Source organism: Carcharodon carcharias, chromosome 33, assembly GCF_017639515.1.
Source record: "Carcharodon carcharias isolate sCarCar2 chromosome 33, sCarCar2.pri, whole genome shotgun sequence".
Taxonomy (NCBI): Eukaryota; Metazoa; Chordata; class Chondrichthyes; order Lamniformes; family Lamnidae; genus Carcharodon; species Carcharodon carcharias.
In genome coordinates, this window is record NC_054499.1 from 8,862,321 (window position 1) to 8,878,610 (window position 16,290).

General features: G+C 50.4%; 2 protein-coding genes across 3 annotated transcripts in view; one reads left to right on the plus strand and one right to left on the minus strand.

The window, feature by feature from the left end:
* Nucleotides 1–750: 750 nt before the first annotated feature.
* trappc1 (trafficking protein particle complex subunit 1) lies at nt 751–7,676 on the minus strand. 2 transcript variants are annotated; one of them, XM_041178687.1, is made up of 5 exons: nt 7,614–7,676; nt 6,409–6,507; nt 3,349–3,419; nt 2,401–2,536; nt 751–1,350 (listed from the first exon to the last, which is right to left on the minus strand). In XM_041178687.1, the coding sequence occupies exons 2-5, from the start codon at nt 6,505–6,507 to the stop codon at nt 1,222–1,224; spliced, it is 435 nt and encodes a 144-aa protein (XP_041034621.1). In that variant the 5' UTR covers nt 7,614–7,676; the 3' UTR covers nt 751–1,221. The 2 variants fall into 2 exon arrangements, with proteins under 2 accessions (XP_041034621.1, XP_041034620.1); XM_041178686.1 differs by having other exon boundaries at nt 2,401–2,539.
* Nucleotides 7,677–8,051: 375 nt separating this feature from the next.
* The window catches only part of cntrob (centrobin, centrosomal BRCA2 interacting protein), a 40,641-nt gene continuing 32,402 nt past the window's right edge, over nt 8,052–16,290 (plus strand). Inside the window, exons 1-5 of the mRNA XM_041179035.1 lie at nt 8,052–8,168; nt 9,692–10,370; nt 11,436–11,520; nt 11,953–12,058; nt 13,532–13,718. Of these exons, the coding sequence (XP_041034969.1) occupies nt 9,717–10,370; nt 11,436–11,520; nt 11,953–12,058; nt 13,532–13,718 (1,032 nt within the window). The 5' untranslated portion in view covers nt 8,052–8,168; nt 9,692–9,716. The remainder of the gene's footprint in view (nt 8,169–9,691; nt 10,371–11,435; nt 11,521–11,952; nt 12,059–13,531; nt 13,719–16,290) is intronic.

Consider the following 16,290-nt stretch of genomic DNA (forward strand, 5'->3'; position numbering starts at 1 on the left):
GACTTTTTGTTGACCTGATTGCTTGATTCTTGACTACCTGTCAAACTGCCTTTTTCACCCCCATTTCCAACATTTTGATAAATAAGAAACTTTAAAAGAAAAGTAAAAATGAAACTTATAAGTATCGAAATAATTTTCTGTTGGTGTTTCTGGAGAGATCAAGTAGATTAGACAGATACTCCCCCAAATTTGGAAGAATGAGAGGTGATTTAATTGAAACATATAAAATTATTAGATGATTTGTGATGTTGATTTAGGGATAAATATTGGCCAGGATACTAGGGAGAACTCCCCTGCTCTCCTTCAAAATAGTGCCTGTGGGGTTTTTTATGTCCACCTGAGAGGGCAGACTTCAGTTTAGCTTCTCACCTGACAGATGGCACCTCTGACAGAGCTGCACTCCCTCAGTACTGCACTGAAGTGTCAGCCTGGATTTTTGTGCTTCTCAAGGCTGAGGTTAATAGGTTTTAGGACACTAAGGGAATGAAGTGATTGGGGACTCGAACAGGAAGGTGCCGCTGAGGTAGGTCAGTTATGATCTTACTGAACGACAGGACAGGCTCCAGGGACTGAATGACCTCCTCCTGCTCCTACATCTATGTTCTCAGATATTCTAAGACAACTATGCCAGTACAAGCTGGCAAACCCATTATCCTTCCTCCATGACTAACATGACACAAAATGGCCACCCAGTGAGCTTACAACTGGGAGGACAAAGGCACGAGTTAGCACCGAGAACGACACAACAAGTTGGACGAATACACTGCCCCATCGGCCAGATTTATTCTATAAATTAACAGGGAGAAACTTCCAGAAACAGTTCTGTAACTGAAAAACCACCACAAATTGCTTCCCTCCACCAACAGTCATTAGGCTGTAGTCATAGGAACCAGAGCACAGCAAGGAGGGCTGAGAATATGAGCTAGGCGAGGACTGGGAGTGGGGGTGGCCGGGGTGTGGGGGGTGTGTGTGTGTGTGTGTGTGTGTGTGTGTGTGTGTGTGTGTGTGTGTGTGTGTGTGTGTGTGTGTGTGTGTGTGTGTGTGTGAGACGGGGAGTGGTGGGGGGCGGGCAAACACAAGTCTGAATCTGCAACGGGAGTGAAAATTCAGCTCTGGCTAGACATGATGGAACGGATTCCGTTCAGGACTTTGCAGTTTCTCGTGGTCGTTTCCTCAGCGTTTCTAAACCACCGTCGCCGTTAATCGGACCAGGGGCCGAGTTCAGCCTGCGCGTGCAGAGAAGAATGGCAGGCCACGGACAAAACTGTCCAGTTTGGTGCGGAACAGTTCGCTCTGAATAGGCTCGTTCATACTGCACAGAGGGTTCTTCACCACCAGCTCCACAAAGATCTACAAGAGAATAGAAAAGGAAATTAGATTCCAGTCTGTAACTCACCCCCGGGTATTTTTTCTAAATGTAAACCCCCCCCAAAAAGATTCCAGTCTGTAACTCGCCCCCGTGTAAATCTGTTATTCTACTTATAAACCACCCTGAACCCCTTGTTTGATTCTAGCCTGTAGTTCACTCCCGGGTATCTCTTATTCTATATATAAACCCCTTCCGAACCCAGTGATTAGATTCCGGTCTTTAACTCACTCCCGGGTATCTGTTATTCTATATATAAACCCCCTGAAACCCTCGATTAGATTCCAGTCTGTAACTCACTCCCGGGTATCTGTTATTCTATATATAAACCCCCTCCGAACCCAGTGATTAAATTCCAGCCTGTAACTCACTCCCGGGTATCTGTTATTCTATATATAAACCCCCTCAAACCCTCGATTAGATTCCAGTCTGTAACTCACTCCCAGCTATGTATGCAACCCTCCCAGTTACTGAAAGCCAGAAAACAAAGCACTCAGAGCATGGATGCCAATTTCACAATTTTCAAAGCCAGGGGGCCTACACAGCTTTCTCACTGTGGTGCTCAGTATCACTCATTCACAAGGCACTCAGCAACACTGCATTTCCAACTAGCAGCAGTTGCTCCAAGTGGCCACTTCGTACATAGTGAGCCCAGACAGCATTCATCAAAAAAAAAGATAGATTTGTATTTATGGAGTGCTATTCACGACCACCGGACATCACAAGGCGCTCTTCCAGCCAATGAAGTATTTTTTGAAGTGTAGTCACTGTCGTACCGTAGGAAATACACCAGCCAATTTGCCCACAGCATTGGGATAATGACCAGATAATCTGTTCTTGTGATGTTGATTAAGGGGTGAGTATTAGCTCAGGACGAGTGACACTTGTGGCAAAGGAGACCAATCGTAGACGAGTGGAACACACCTTTGGGGACAATGGGTTCTATTAGATAGTTTGGGTGAGGGGAGGGGGTGTGTGTGGATGGCGATGAGGCAAAGGGGCAGCTGGTAGACGGTGATCTCTGAAGAACCCACCGTGCTGTAGATCTGACTGAGAATGTCTCGGATGTTCCCGACCCCTAGGTCTGTGTTCATGATGATTTTAATGCCCGTTGCGGTCTCATAATAATGCAGCTTGTATTTGCTCGTCTGAAAAGAAAGGAAACCATCTCTGCTGTTCCCAGAGGTTAAGGAAAGGAACTTGCATTTATATAGCGCCTTTCAGAACGCCTCAAAGTGCTTCACAGTCAAAGTGAAGCTTTTTGAAGTGTCATTGCTGTTGTAATTTGGGGGGCTGGTGAGGCTAAACTATTGTATTGTCACTGGATTAATAATCCAGAGACCCAGGGTAATGCTTTGGAGACCCGGGTTCGAATCCCACCACAGCAGATGGTGGAATTTGAATTAATTAAAAATCTGAAATTAAAAGTCTGACAATGACCATGAAACTATTGGCAATTGTTGTAAAAACTCCATCTGGGTCACTAATGTCCTTTAGGGAAGGAAATCTGCCGTCCTTACCCGGTCTGGCCTACATGTGACTCCAAACCCACAGCAATATGGTTGACTCTTAACTGCCCTCCGAACAAGGGCAATAAATGCTGGCCTAGCCAGTGATGCCCACACCCCATGAATGAATAAAAAAAAAATAAACAGTCAAACTGTGCACAGCAAGATCTCACAAGCAACAATGTGATGATAACCTATAGAAGGATCTTTACTCTGTATCTAACCCCGTGCTGTACCTGTCCTGGGAGTGTTTGATGAGAGCAGAGTAGAGGGAGCTTTACTCTGTATCTAACCCCGTGCTGTACCTGTCCTGGGAGTGTTTGATGAGAGCAGAGTAGAGGGAGCTTTACTCTGTATCTAACTCTGCGCTGTACCTGTCCTGATAGCGATAAGTGGAAACATTTCATGTCTGCAGTAAGTCTGACTATGGGACGTGCAGGAAAGTTTGCATTAGGACATGACAGCAAAGGATACAAATCAACAGGAGACATCTTGTTGACAAAGGATCGGATGGAGAACAGCATTCCATACATTAGCTGGTATTCCTGGAGGAGACAGACATAACAAGTCATTCAGACTATCTATTACACACCCCTCCCCAAACTGCGAGGTGCCTTCTCAAACCCACAAGAAAACATCAGGCTTGCAGTACAAGCCTTTTTAAGACTGGTGTTCCTATAGTTACTTGCCAAAGTCTCCATTTGTACTGATTCCTCTAAAGTTATGGGGCATGGACACTAGTGATGAAGGACCCTTCATCCAGGCATGGTGTCCTGCCTGCCCTCAATGACAGTAACTAAACAGTCGCTTGGTAGCACAGAACTTGAATATTGCTGAAAAGAGAGACATGTTGGTGAAATTTTTTATCTTGCACACATCAGAACAAATGCAAGAATGCCAAATTTCAAACATTACAACAAGTTGTACATTAGGAGAAAAAAAGGTGCTGATTGGTTGGCAGGTCAACTCCGATTGGTCGAGGTGTTGCCATGGAGAAAGCAATGGGGAACTATAGGCTCCCCAAGCTACCCAAGTTTCAGTGTCAATGCAACACCAGGTACTTATGTAGGCCGTATGTCCCAGCGTTTTGCTGGTAGAATCAAACAGCATGTTCCTGCAGTTGTTCGCAACAGGCAGATCAAGCCCAAACTGTTAGATATAATTCCGTGTTTGTGCAGCACTTGCTGAACAACCCTGAGTGCGCTAATAGCTACATTAACAAGCAATTTAAGATAATCAGTCAAGCTCATAATGTGGCTCATTTACTCTTGCTAGAAACAGCATACATTCATATGCAGGGACCTGTTCCCTGAAAACCAAAGTAATATATTCAAGCCTTGCACCTTTTTTTGAATTACCCGGGAGCTTGGGGAACCTATAGTTAGTTCCCTGTTGTTTTCTCCACGGCAATGCCTCGGACAATCAATCAGCATGCTTTTCTCCTGTCACATAAATTGTTGTGGTCATTTGAAATTTGGTATTGTGTTTGTCCTGATGAGTGCAAAATGAAAAGCTTCGGCAAAATGTCTCTCTTTTCCAGCAATATAACAATTGATTCAGGGCATCAAATGGGAACAGATAAAGGACAGAAAGATGGTTCAGCTTCTGATTGTTGCAATAAACATAATTCATTAAAATTAACACTGGGGATGGATTGACATGGAATTCGCATCACCTGTCGACCACCATAAAGGGCCGGCATGAACCAGTTGGGCTGAACGCACTGTTTCTCTGCTGGAAATATTGTATAATATGCTGCAAGGTACAGAACAGCAACAGGCCAGTCAGCCCAAATGGTCCATGCTGGTGTTTATGCACCTGATGAACCTCCTACCCGGCCTTTCTTCATCTCACTCCACCTTGTTTCCTTCCAGCCTCCCTTAAAATGCCTTTGTGATCTCTGCCTCAGGATTCCCCTGTGATCATGAGTTTCATACTCTCCCCAAAGAAGGAAACATAATGTTTGAGAGGAATGGAATGTTAGGGGGGGGGCTGTGTGTGGATGGGGCCGACAAGGAGGCAAAATGACAGGGGCGGTGTGGGGGCGTGGGATGCAGAAGCTGAGTGGGGATGTGCCAGTTAACAGGGTGAGACCTGGCAGAAGTGACACTGGCGCCAACCTTATGTGCCACTGCTGGAAAAGTTCATCCACCATTATGCTGTCGGTACTGTGACTGTGTGAAGGAAAACGAAATATCGCGCAGGGATCACACAGCACAGACAGAGGCCATTCGGTCCATCGCTCCTGTGCCGGGTCTTTGAATGAGCTATTCGATGTAGGCCCACTGCCCCCACAACGTACCCCACAAACCCGGAAAAGGGTTTCCTTTTCAAGTATTTACCCAATTCCCTTTCGAAAGTTCCTATTGAATCTGCTTCCACTGCCCTTTCAGGCAGCGCTTTCAGTTCACTGCAACTCGCAGTGTAAAAAAAAATTCTCATCTCCCTCCCCGGTTTTCTCGTCAATTCTCTTCAATCTGTTTTCCTCTGGTTACCGACCCTCCTGCCACTGGAAACATTTTCTCCTTATTTACTCCCATTATTCTGAATTCCATTAAAGGAGGGAAGCTGTTCCAGGCCAATATCCTGAGATCCCCTATCTAACACCGCCAGTATAAGGACTGCACTGAGCCCAGATGACAGGCCCACCACCACTTTTGCAACGCACCCCAAGAGGGGCAAAAACTGTGGCCTTGCCCCACATCCCAGGAACATAAAAGCTAGCCAAGCAGCTGTGGGTAGCAACAGGCAAGAGTCAGAATCCTCGTAAAGGGGACAGGGAAGAACTCAAAGAGGAAAAGATCTTGCATTTGTAAAGCGCCTTTCACAACCTCAGGACATTTCAAAGTGCTTTACAGCCAACAAAAAAAACAACAAATTAAATTTATATAGCACCTTCAACTTAATAAAATGTCCCAAGGCACTTCACAGGAATCTTATAAAACAAAATACAACACTCAGCCACATGAGGAGGTATTAGGACAGATGACATAAAGCTTGGTCACACAGGTAGATTTGGAGGAGGAGGAAAGAGAGGGGGGGGGGGGGTGGTATTCCAGAGCTTAGGGCCTAGGCAGCTGGAGGCATGGCTGCCAAGCTTGGAGCGGTTAAAATCGGGGGGGTGCTCAAGAGGCCTGTTGAAGAGTACAGAGATCTTGGGAGGGTTGTGGGGCTGCAGGAGATTACAGAGATAGGGAGGGGTTGCTACCAGGGAGTGATTTGAAAATAAGGATGAGAACTTTAAACTCACGGTGGTGTTCTTGAATGGAAGCCGATGTAGGTCAGCGAGCACAGGGGCGATAGGGGAAAGGTGCATCCTGCGAGTCAAGACATGGGCAGCAGGGTTTTGGATGACCTCAAATCTACAGAGGCCAGCCAGGAGTGTGTCGGAATAGTGGAGCCTAGAATGAAGTAGTTTTTGAAGCGCAGTGTAGGAAACGCAGCTGCCAGTTTTTTTTTTGGGGGGGGGGGCACAGCAAGATCCCACAAACAGTATTGTGATAATGGGCGGATAATCTGTGAGAGGCCACTCACTTGCTCCCTCGAGATGCCAGCATGTTTCTTGCGGTTCCACTCGCTGTAATGGAGGCAGACTCCGTTCCTGTCGAAGATGTACAGGTTGTGGACGGTCATCTGGTGGGAAACACAGTGCAGAGTCAGACGACAGATGCAAACCTGGGTTTAGGGCACTTTATGGGATAACAGGAGGCAGCCAAGTTCTATAATAGGTGTGCTCCTTTCCAACTATCTGTGGTCAGTGAACATCATGCCCAATTACGCACATGGCCTCCTCCCAGTAATGCAGACTCAAAGCAGCACCTCCTCCCACTTGCACCCTGGAAAATATCGCCTCATAATCAAAATCAAAGCTTGATGTTGGGTACATCTGGTTATCTTTCCGACTCGTCAGCCTGTCCTGATTTAAGTTTCTGGGCAGTCTTGCCCAATGAGACTCGCTCTGCTTCTCTCTAAACACAAAACAAATCAGGGCGAATCTCATCTCCTGAAGGGCGATTAAATTACCTGCGTGCAAATTAATTCCGAGTCAGAAATGGGTCCAGGCCGGAATTCCTAAGCCGAGATGTTGGGATGATGTATAGATACAGCTGCATGGGCAGATGGCTAAAATACAGTTCCTTTAAACATTGAGGCTCTCAAACGAAGAGATCAGATTCTTCTGATTCACTTCAGCCAGGTTTGAAACCCCAACACCCCCTGCACAAGCTGCCCTGTCCGGGGGAAGTGTGGCACTCCCTCCGTGCTGCCCCATCCGGGCGGGGTGGTGGCGCCTCCACGCCCTCCCTCCACGGAGGGAGCGCCGCCCCGTCCGGAGGAGCAGCACGGAGGGAGCCCCCTCTCAGGTGGGCATAAAAGATCCTGTGACCATCACTGGAAGAGAAGGCGCCCTTGACCGATATTAAAGTGGCGGCCAACGCCACGGTCACCACTGATTGGGGGGGGGGGGGGGGGAGGGGTGTGGGCGCGGTTGGGGATCTCGTCACCCGTGAGGAGGCTGCTGCTTTTGCCACGTCACAACAGCGGACCCTGCTCGCGACAGGCAGCGGCCGGGATGTGGAAGTTGATATATAAATGCAGCTTCCTTCTTTGATCTCCGGCCCCGCTGGTTTTCTCCGGTTTGTCCAATCTCTCTCCCCTCCCTCCCCCGGCCCCAGAGCCTCCCAGCGTTACATACACCCTCTACCAGACAAGAAAACCGCTCTTTCTCCTCCTCCGTTTACCTTGAGGCTTCTCCTCCCTACCCAACCTCGGGGATTCAGGCAGTGCGCAGGGCAACCCCAGAATAGAGGGGCCTTCCTTACCAACCGTCGCACATCTCCCTTAGATTTATGCATAGATTACCCCAATTAAAGCCAAATAAATATTTCTAGCGTCTTCCTTCAGGGAAAGCGGGATCCAACTAACTGAATCGCCGGGTCCAGATCGATTCCGCTGCTCCTTAAACGCTCCAATGTTATATCTTTAAACCACGCGCTGCTTGGCCCCATGGGCACCGCTATTTTTTTTTTCTCTGTGTGATTGAGGCTTTGGGTATTTTTTGTGGTTTTTTTTTAATGGTCCCGGGAGTCGTTGAGGTGCGGGTTCGGGTTCCGGCGGAGTGCGGGGCAGTCGCAGTGTGACCGTTGGGGTCCTTCCCCGGGTTGGGGCGCGGAGGTGATGACTCGAGAAGACAGCGGTTGCTATGGCGGCTGCGAACGCGGGAAGGGGCCAGGGGGAGAGACAAACAATCCCCAGCGTCACTCTCAGTGTCTCCGGGGCTCAGAGAGTGAGAGAGGGTGAGACCGTAACCCGGGGAAGGTGGAGGGAGGGGAGGTGAGGTGAGGTAGAGGGAGGGAGGGAGGGGAGGGGACGTAGAGGGAAGGGTGGGGGTAGAGGGAGGGAAGGGAGGGGTGTAGAGGGAGGGAAGGGAGGGAAGGGAGGGGGTAGAGGGAGGGAAGGGAGGGGGTAGAGGGAGGGAAGGGAGGGGGTAGAGGGAGGGAAGGGAGGGGGTAGAGGGAGGGAAGGGAGGGGGGTAGAGGAAGGGAGGGGGGTAGAGGGAGGGAAGGGAGGGGGGTGGGGGGAGGGTAGGGGGAGGGGGTGGAGGGGGGTAGATGGAGGGTAGAGGGAGGGGGTAGAGAGGAGGGGGATGGAGGGGGATGGGGGTGGAGGGAGGGTGAGGGGGGAGGGAGGGGAGGTGAGGTAGAGGGAGGGAGGGGAGGTGAGGTAGAGGGAGGGGAAGGGGGTGGTAGAGGGAGGAGAGTTGAGGGGAGAGAGGGGAAGGGGGGAGGTAGGGGAGGGGGGAGGTAGGGGGGAGGGAGGGGGATGGGTGGGTGAAGAGGAAGGATGGGGCGGGTGGTAGGGGAGGCGGAGGAAGGAAAGGGGAGGTAGAGGGACGGAAGGAAGGGTAGATAGGGGGAGGTAGAGGGAGTGAGGGGAGGGGAGGTAGAGGGAGTGAGGGGAGGGGAGGTAGAGGGAGTGAGGGGAGGGGAGGTAGAGGGAGTGAGGGGAGGGGAGGTAGAGGGAGTGAGGGGAGGGGAGGTAGAGGGAGTGAGGGGAGGGGAGGTAGAGGGAGTGAGGGGAGGGGAGGTAGAGGGAGTGAGGGGAGGGGAGGTAGAGGGAGTGAGGGGAGGGGGAGGTAGAGGGAGTGAGGGGAGGGAAGGGAGAGGAGGTAGGAGGGGAGGGGAGAGAGAGGGGAGGGGGGAGGGGAGAGAGAGGGGTAGGGGAAGAGGGGAGGGAGGGTGGATGGGTGGGTGAAGGGGAAGGAGGGGGCGGGAGGTAGGGGAGGTGGAGGAAGGAAAGGGGAGGTAGAGGGACGGAAGGAAGGGGAGATAGAAGGAGGGTGGGGAGGGGAGGGGAGGTAGAGGGAGTGAGGGGAGGGGAGGTAGAGGGAGTGAGGGGAGGGGGAGGTAGAGGGAGTGAGGGGAGGGGGAGGTAGAGGGAGTGAGGGGAGAGGAGGAAGGGGAGGGGAGAGAGAGAGAAGGAGGTGGGGAGGAGGATTGGGGGAGAGAGAGGGGGTCTGGAGAGGGTGGTAGAGGGGCTGAAATTTAGGATGGTGGAATGGGTAACGGGGAGGGGGGTAAAGATGAGGGATGTAGAGGGGAGGGTTGGGGAGGGGGGAGGGAGGTGGAGATGGGGAGGGATGGAGGACTAAGGGAGAGGTGTAAAGGGTGGGGACAGTGGAGATTGGGAGGGAGTAAAGGAGAGGGGGCACTTGGAGTCTGGAGTTTGTCTCGCCACATGGCAGTTAATTTTTTAATCAGCGTGAAGCTCATTAATAATCTCCTGTAGTAACATCCTCAAACCTGTTTCTTGCTGACAGATCGGGAGCGTGAGGCCCTTGTGTGATGCAGAGGGATTCCCACTTGGCTTCGACCAGACGTTACCGGGCGATGGATTCTCCGATTCGATCCGAGGATTTGATGAGTGATGTCGAGCCCCTGCCCCCGTCCGCGCCCAACTCTGCCCCTGCCAGCCCGCGTGCTGCCTGGGCCATAGCCGCCAACCTGCCCTGCTTTGATCGCTCGGCCTCGACCGCTGTGGCCCGCTCTCTGCCCAGCAGCCCCTGTGCCACCCTCACCTCCTCGTCCGAGGCCACGACCAGGCTGTATGCGTCGCTGCAGATGGAACAGCGGGCGGCCCCCAGCACGCAGCCCCCGGGGTCCCCTCGCTCCTCCTCCAAACGGGTCACCACCGAGCGCAAAGAGGCTTTGGGCCATGGTGACAGGCGCAATCCTGCCCTCCCTGGGCCTCACTCCCGCACCCAACCCCCTGAGCCCATGCCCAAGCTGGCTGCCAACACCAGGAGCCCTGCCCGACCAGGCCTCCTGCGAGATGTGGCTTCTGAGGGCCCCTCTAATACCGCCACTTCCCGCCACCCAAAATCCGTCCAATTTGCCAAGGAGGTACCTGGACAGCTGGCACCCCCTGAGCTGGAAGAACCTGCTGCGGAGATGACTCAGAGACTGCCAAAAAAGGGGGAAGGCAGCAATGGGGCAAAGGTAATTCTGCTTCTGTCCGGCCCTTCACCGTCAATCTTTCCTCATCACCCAATGCCACCCAGAAACCCAGCACCATCCTTCTGAGTGCCCAGCCCAAGCAAACACCATTGCCCGCTATGGACTGCACTTTTTCTCCTGTGGGGATGCAGCCTCTTAACCACCACAGGCAGCCGTTGAGACGAATACCTATAGAAGCATTTAAACCACATGAGGGAGAAGGGAATAGAAGGATGTGTCACTTGGGTGTGATGAAGCAGGGTAGGAAGTGGCTCAAGTATAGTATAAACCAGCATGGACCAGTTGGGCCGAACAGCCTGTTTCTGTGATCTTAGTTTCTAGGCACCTAAATCCAAAGAGGTTATTTTCAGTTGGGAAGGTCCAAAGTTTAAGCAGCTCACTCTGGGCGGGATGAGTGATTTGACTCAGTAGGGCATCCTGTGATCCGCTCGATGTAATGAATCATCAGCAATGCGTGTGACCTTGCACAGAAAGACCCCACCCAGCTGGAGTGAAAATGCTGCCGCCGGTCATTGGGGTCCTGCTGGTTTTGAATGTGTGCACTGTGTGTGTCTGGGCTTTGTCACTGCACTTGCAGGAGTGAATAATCGCAATTCTAAGCAGTGCACATCCAGCTTCCTCTGCTGTCCAGAAATACTTTTTAAATTATCCCTTCTCAGGCTGTGGGCATTGCTAGCAAGGCTGGGATTTATTGCCCATCCCTAGTTGGTGTGCCCCTGTGTGGGGCTCGCTCGGCCACTTCTGGGGGCCGTTAAGAATCGCCTTGGTGTGGGATAGGCCCACAGCGGGTTCCAAGTTTTCTTCCCTTACTGAAGGAATTAGCCTGTTGGATTCGACACATTCACACTCGTTCTTTTTACTCATTCCCATCTCTTTTATTCCCATATTCGATTAAATCTGATTCTGGTTCTCGATCTATAGCGCCAGGGCTTGTACTTGAGTTAACAGACCAGGCCTCGCGATTACTCGAACCAATAACGTAATCACTAAACCGCCCTTGGAGAGATTTAACCCCCCTTTGCTCATGCTACCCATTGTTCCCCTCAGGTTGGATCCAGGCACGTTTCGGAGATGGAGTCGGTGCGGTCCCACCTACAGAACATGTTGAAGCTCTCTCAGGAGCTCACCTACAGTGAGTATTCAGCCGTGCCTCGTGGACTGATGCTTGATGGGAAAATAGGCACAGGGTCAATGCCATGGCAGGAAACCATGGCAGGGATGTACTTTCCTGCTCTCCCCCCCCCCCCCCCCCCCCCCCCCGCACCCCCTTGCTTTTTCACTTCTGTGGCTGAAAAGGCACCAGGGGTTACAGAGAGCAGCAATGCTGTCAGGCTTGGGGTGGAGACATTGCCAGTCAGAGAGCTGCTCAGTGGAGGCTAGACACCCCTCCCATGGCGAGAATAAGCATTGGGTTTTAGAAGCAGCCTTGTGGAAATGCGCAATGGGAGGGCCCCCTCGCCCTTGCTTCCAGTGGCCCTAGCTTTGAAAATTGAATTGTGTCTGTCAGCGAGTTCGCCCGGGTGTCACCCTGTTTCACGGGCGTCGGTTCGTTCCCTTCTTGCAGGGGATGCTGCCGTCAGTCCGACCTCGTCAACACTGGTGCCGAAGGCAGCTGAGGATCAAGGGGACGACGATTCGTTTGAGAGTGACTGCACCAGCACTTTACTCAGGTGGGTGAATGGTCTTGAAGCAGCGCCCGGCTTGGTCAGGTAGGGGTCTTTGTGAATAAGTGCCTGTTATTTTGGGGAGGGTGGTGGGGAGATCGGTGCCTCAGGTAATGCTGCAAATTACTCTCCGAGTCTCTTTAGCCAGCAATTGTTTACGTCCGTGACTCCCACCCTCCCTCCCGGGACCTTGGCAGGTCCATCACAAGCTGAACAGAAGGCCTGGGAAAGGCGGGTGTAGGGGGACTGAGGTGGCAGCCTGGGGAGAGCAAACCAAGAGCATTTGCATTTCTGTAGCACCTTTCACCACTTCAAGTTTTCCCAAAGCACTTTACAGCCAATGATGTGGAAGTGCGGTCACTGCTGTAATGTAGGAAACCAATTTGCGCACAGCAAGATCCCACAAGCAGCAAGCGTGACAATGATGGGAAAATCTGTTTTCTTAGTAACCTTGGTTGAGGAATATGTATCAGCCAGGGCATCGGGGGAGAACTCTCCCACTCCTCTTCTGAATGGTGCTGTGGGATCTTTTACATCCACCTGAGAGGGCAGACGGGGGCCTTTGGGTTAATGTTCCAACTGCATGACAGTGCAGCACCCTTTCAGCGCTGACACAGGGAATGTCAGCATGGTGGAGGTGCTCAAGTCTCTGGAATGGGGTCTTGAACCCACAACTGATTGAGTCGAACAAGAGGGTGCTATCACTGAGTGCAGTGTGGCATCGTCAAGCTAAGGGTCCATTATAAAATTCGTTCAATTGTCTTGGCTTCATTCCTGGTGGGCAGGGGTTGATGGGTGGCATGAATGAGAGGAACTGCCAATCAAGGGAAACTTCCAGCAATAAGTAGGTCCAAGACAAGAGCAAAAAGTATTATGAAGGGGCTGTTCCCTTTATAACGCCCCAGTTCATTCCGCAGTCACCCTTAGCAACCCATCCCCCCCCTTCACCACCTGAGACTGCCTTTTCAGACCCCCCACAACTCCCACCCTGAACCGGGCCTGAGGGCCGCCACTGAACATGTTTGATGCCTAATATTGCCCAGAAGCAACCACGGGTATGGCAGCGTATTGTTATGTTACCAGAAAAGTAAGCCAGAGGCCTGGATTCATATTTGCAGGAGTTCAGCTCCCACTATGGTAGCTTTGCGAATTCAAATTCAGCTCATTAAATAAACCTGGGATATAGAAAAAATAACCTCGGCAATGGTGACTATGAAACTACCGGATTGTTGTAAAAACCCCATCTGGTCCTTCAGGGGAGGATATCTATGTCCTTGCCTGGTCAGGTTCAATCATGGCTTTCAAAAGGGAGTTGGATAATTATCTGTGGAGAGGTTTCCAGGGCTACAAGGAAAAGGCAGGGAAGTGCGACTAGCTGAGTTGCTCTTGTGGAGAGCTGGCATGGAGATGATGGGCTGAATGGCCGCCTTGTGTGCTGCAACCATTCTGTGGTTCTATGACCTGTTTTAATTGTTTCAGCGCCAAACCTTTCCAGGAGATCTCTGTGTCCCCACCAGTGCCCATCCTGGGATTGAATGAAGCTGCTCTCTTCCCTCGGTATTCCCGTATGCGGATGGGGATGGGAGAGGGGCTGGCGGCTGAATCCTCCCTCTACGAGTGTCAGATCTTGAAGGACACCCTCGATAAAGAGCGCACGAGGAGGAAGGTAAGGAATGGCGCCCTTCAGCAGCAACCCTTCCACCTCTCCGGCCTTTTCAAAAACCTCCTCCGAACCCGTCCCTTCCACTGGGATCTCTCATGCTTCCCAGCAACAACAACAACCACGTGCATTTCTGTGGCATCGTTTTTTTAGGAGTAAAATGTCCCAAGGCACTTCACAGGGGCATTAGCAAACAAAAATGAGCTGTGTGGGATATTAGGACAGGTGACCAAAAGCTTGGTCGCCAAGGTCGGTTTTAAGGAGCCTCTTAAAGGAGGAGAGGTTTAAGGTGGGAATGCCGGGGTTTAGGGCCCGGCAGCTGCTGGCCAATGGTGGAGCGATTAAAATCAGGAATGTGCCAGTAAAATACCTTGTCGTGCGTCGAGGGCCTCAGTCCACTTGACGACAGCTTGGGGTCTGTGGTTTGTTTCTTAAGTCAGCAGCTGACCTGAGGATCAAACTGAGAGCAATCCTGGCTGCTGGCACTGTGCCAGGTGGCACATTTAATCGCCAAGCATCTGAGAACGCTGAACGATTGTGCTGCAAAGAGCCGGTCTTTATGCGAGCGACTGACCGACAGGAGTATTTAAACCAGGAGAGTAAAACAAGTTTTTAAATTGCTGCACTTCTCTTTGAAGCAAATTGTGAAGACTTTTGCTCTTTGTTTTTCCTCAATTACTGTCATCGCTCATTAAAGCTCCACCAAGAATGTGACAGATTTCTAGCCAGCGTGAGATCAAGGTTGATGCCACATGTTGCTCTCTCCGTGCTCTATGACCTTGCTGGATAATCTCAAACTGCCTGGAAGAAGCTCACGTGGCACTAAGCGGCTTGAGCCCCTGACTCCCTAGCCTGCCGGCTGGTTGTACTTAGGCAGCCAATCTGCCCTCTAATCCTCTTTGCAGAATACGCTTGATGCCGTCTCCTTGATACTTGCTGTCAGTCCGAAAGCAGCTCGTGGGGGTCGTCTTTAGTCACCTCTCCTCCGGTGACCCTGGGGCTTTAGTGTGGGCTTAGCTCGCGGGTCACAGCCAGCCTGCCGCTTAACCCACACACGCAAGTCCTGACTTTGAACTCCCTTCTGAATTTTGTGCTATTATTTCATCTTTGACTAACTGAATCTTAAGATTGACCACCATTTTCGCCCCCACCTCACTCTCAAAAGCGTGTGCGGGAATGCTTGACTGCACAAGACTGTGTCATCTCTAATTTAAAATAAGTTTTAAAACAGAAAATGCTGCAAAAACTCAGCAGGTCTGACAGCATCTGTGGAAAGAGTAACAGAGTTAACTTTCGAGTCTGTATGACCCTTCCTGTTATTCTCTCTCCACAGAAGTTGTCAGACCTGCTGAGTTTTTCTGGCACTTTCTGTTTTTATTTCCGATTTCCAGCATCCGCAGTATTTTGCTTTTATCAAATAAGTTTTGTTTGATTCTGGCTGCTTTGTCAATCAGCATGATGCCTGACTTGTTGCTGAACTGTCGTTTATAATTAACAGACACTCCAGGAGTGAGTTATAGGCTGGAATCTAATCAAGAGGTTCGGGTGGTTTATGTGTAGAATCACGGATATCTGACAGCGAGTTGCTGGTTGTCCTTGCTGTCTCACAATGCTTAAGGAGGATTTATGATTTAATTCCTATAAGTTTAATAAGAAGCATTTCATTAATTCCTTGGAAATACTTTATCTCTCGACAGAGAATATTTTATATCAAGTGTATTGAAGAAACTTATTCCTGAATGCTCTTACTAAATCATCATGGGAGTCTTTTTTGAAAAAAAAAACATTCAGAAACCTAGATCTGTGTCCCTCCAATTCTGGCCCCTTGAGCATCCCTAATTTTAATCGCTCCACCATTGGCGACCATCATTCAGCTGCCTGGGCCCTAAGCTCCGGTATTCTCTCCCTAAACCCCTCCGCTTCTCCCTCCTCCTCTAAGGCGTCCCTTTAAACTTTGACTAAGCTTTGGTCACCAAGATCTTGTTATGTGGGTCAGTATCAGATTTTTGTAGTGCATGGAATATATTACTGTGCTCACAGCCCTGTATAAATGTCAAATTAATTATTAAAGAGGCGTCGAGGCACACTTCAATATAATTATAATACATTGTGTAGTGTTCCTGTCTTCATAAAATAGTCGCAACACTGACTTGCTCTCTAACCTCATGGGAGGTTCATTAGTAGGCATTAAGAAAAGAGCACTTGCAAGTAAATAACTTACATTCTGTCTCGCTGAAGTGGTAGCTTTTTAGTTCAGACTCTAGAAAGGATCTGAATACCTCACAAGAATTACTGAAGAGGAGAGTCAATTTGGGTCACGTCCATCTTGTGTTTCCTCACTAAAGGCTGACATCCTCTGTAAAAATATGCATGTAACTGATCCTGTGACAACACTGTAACTGAGTTATCCTGATACCCTTGCTAACGTTTTGTTGGCTAACTCCTCTCTTATCCTTCTTAGACTTAAACAAGTTCTTGCATCTAGAGATGCATGAGGCAGACGAAGCATGTGGTTGCATCTATTTTCTAAAGCTTGCTTTTCCAGGAACGGGGTCGCTAGACTGAGGCCAGAGGCTAT

Bases quoted from the DNA above. Each gene is read 5' to 3' on its own strand.
- trappc1 (XM_041178686.1), bottom strand. From the start codon at position 6,507: ATGACCGTCCACAACCTGTACATCTTCGACAGGAACGGAGTCTGCCTC. The intron at 3,420-6,408 runs GTGAGTGGCCTC...TGTCTCCTCCAG, and splicing joins CTGGCATCTCGAGGGAGCAA to GAATACCAGCTAATGTATGG. The intron at 1,351-2,400 runs GTGGGTTCTTCA...ATTCTCTTGTAG, and splicing joins TCAGTCAGATCTACAGCACG to ATCTTTGTGGAGCTGGTGGT.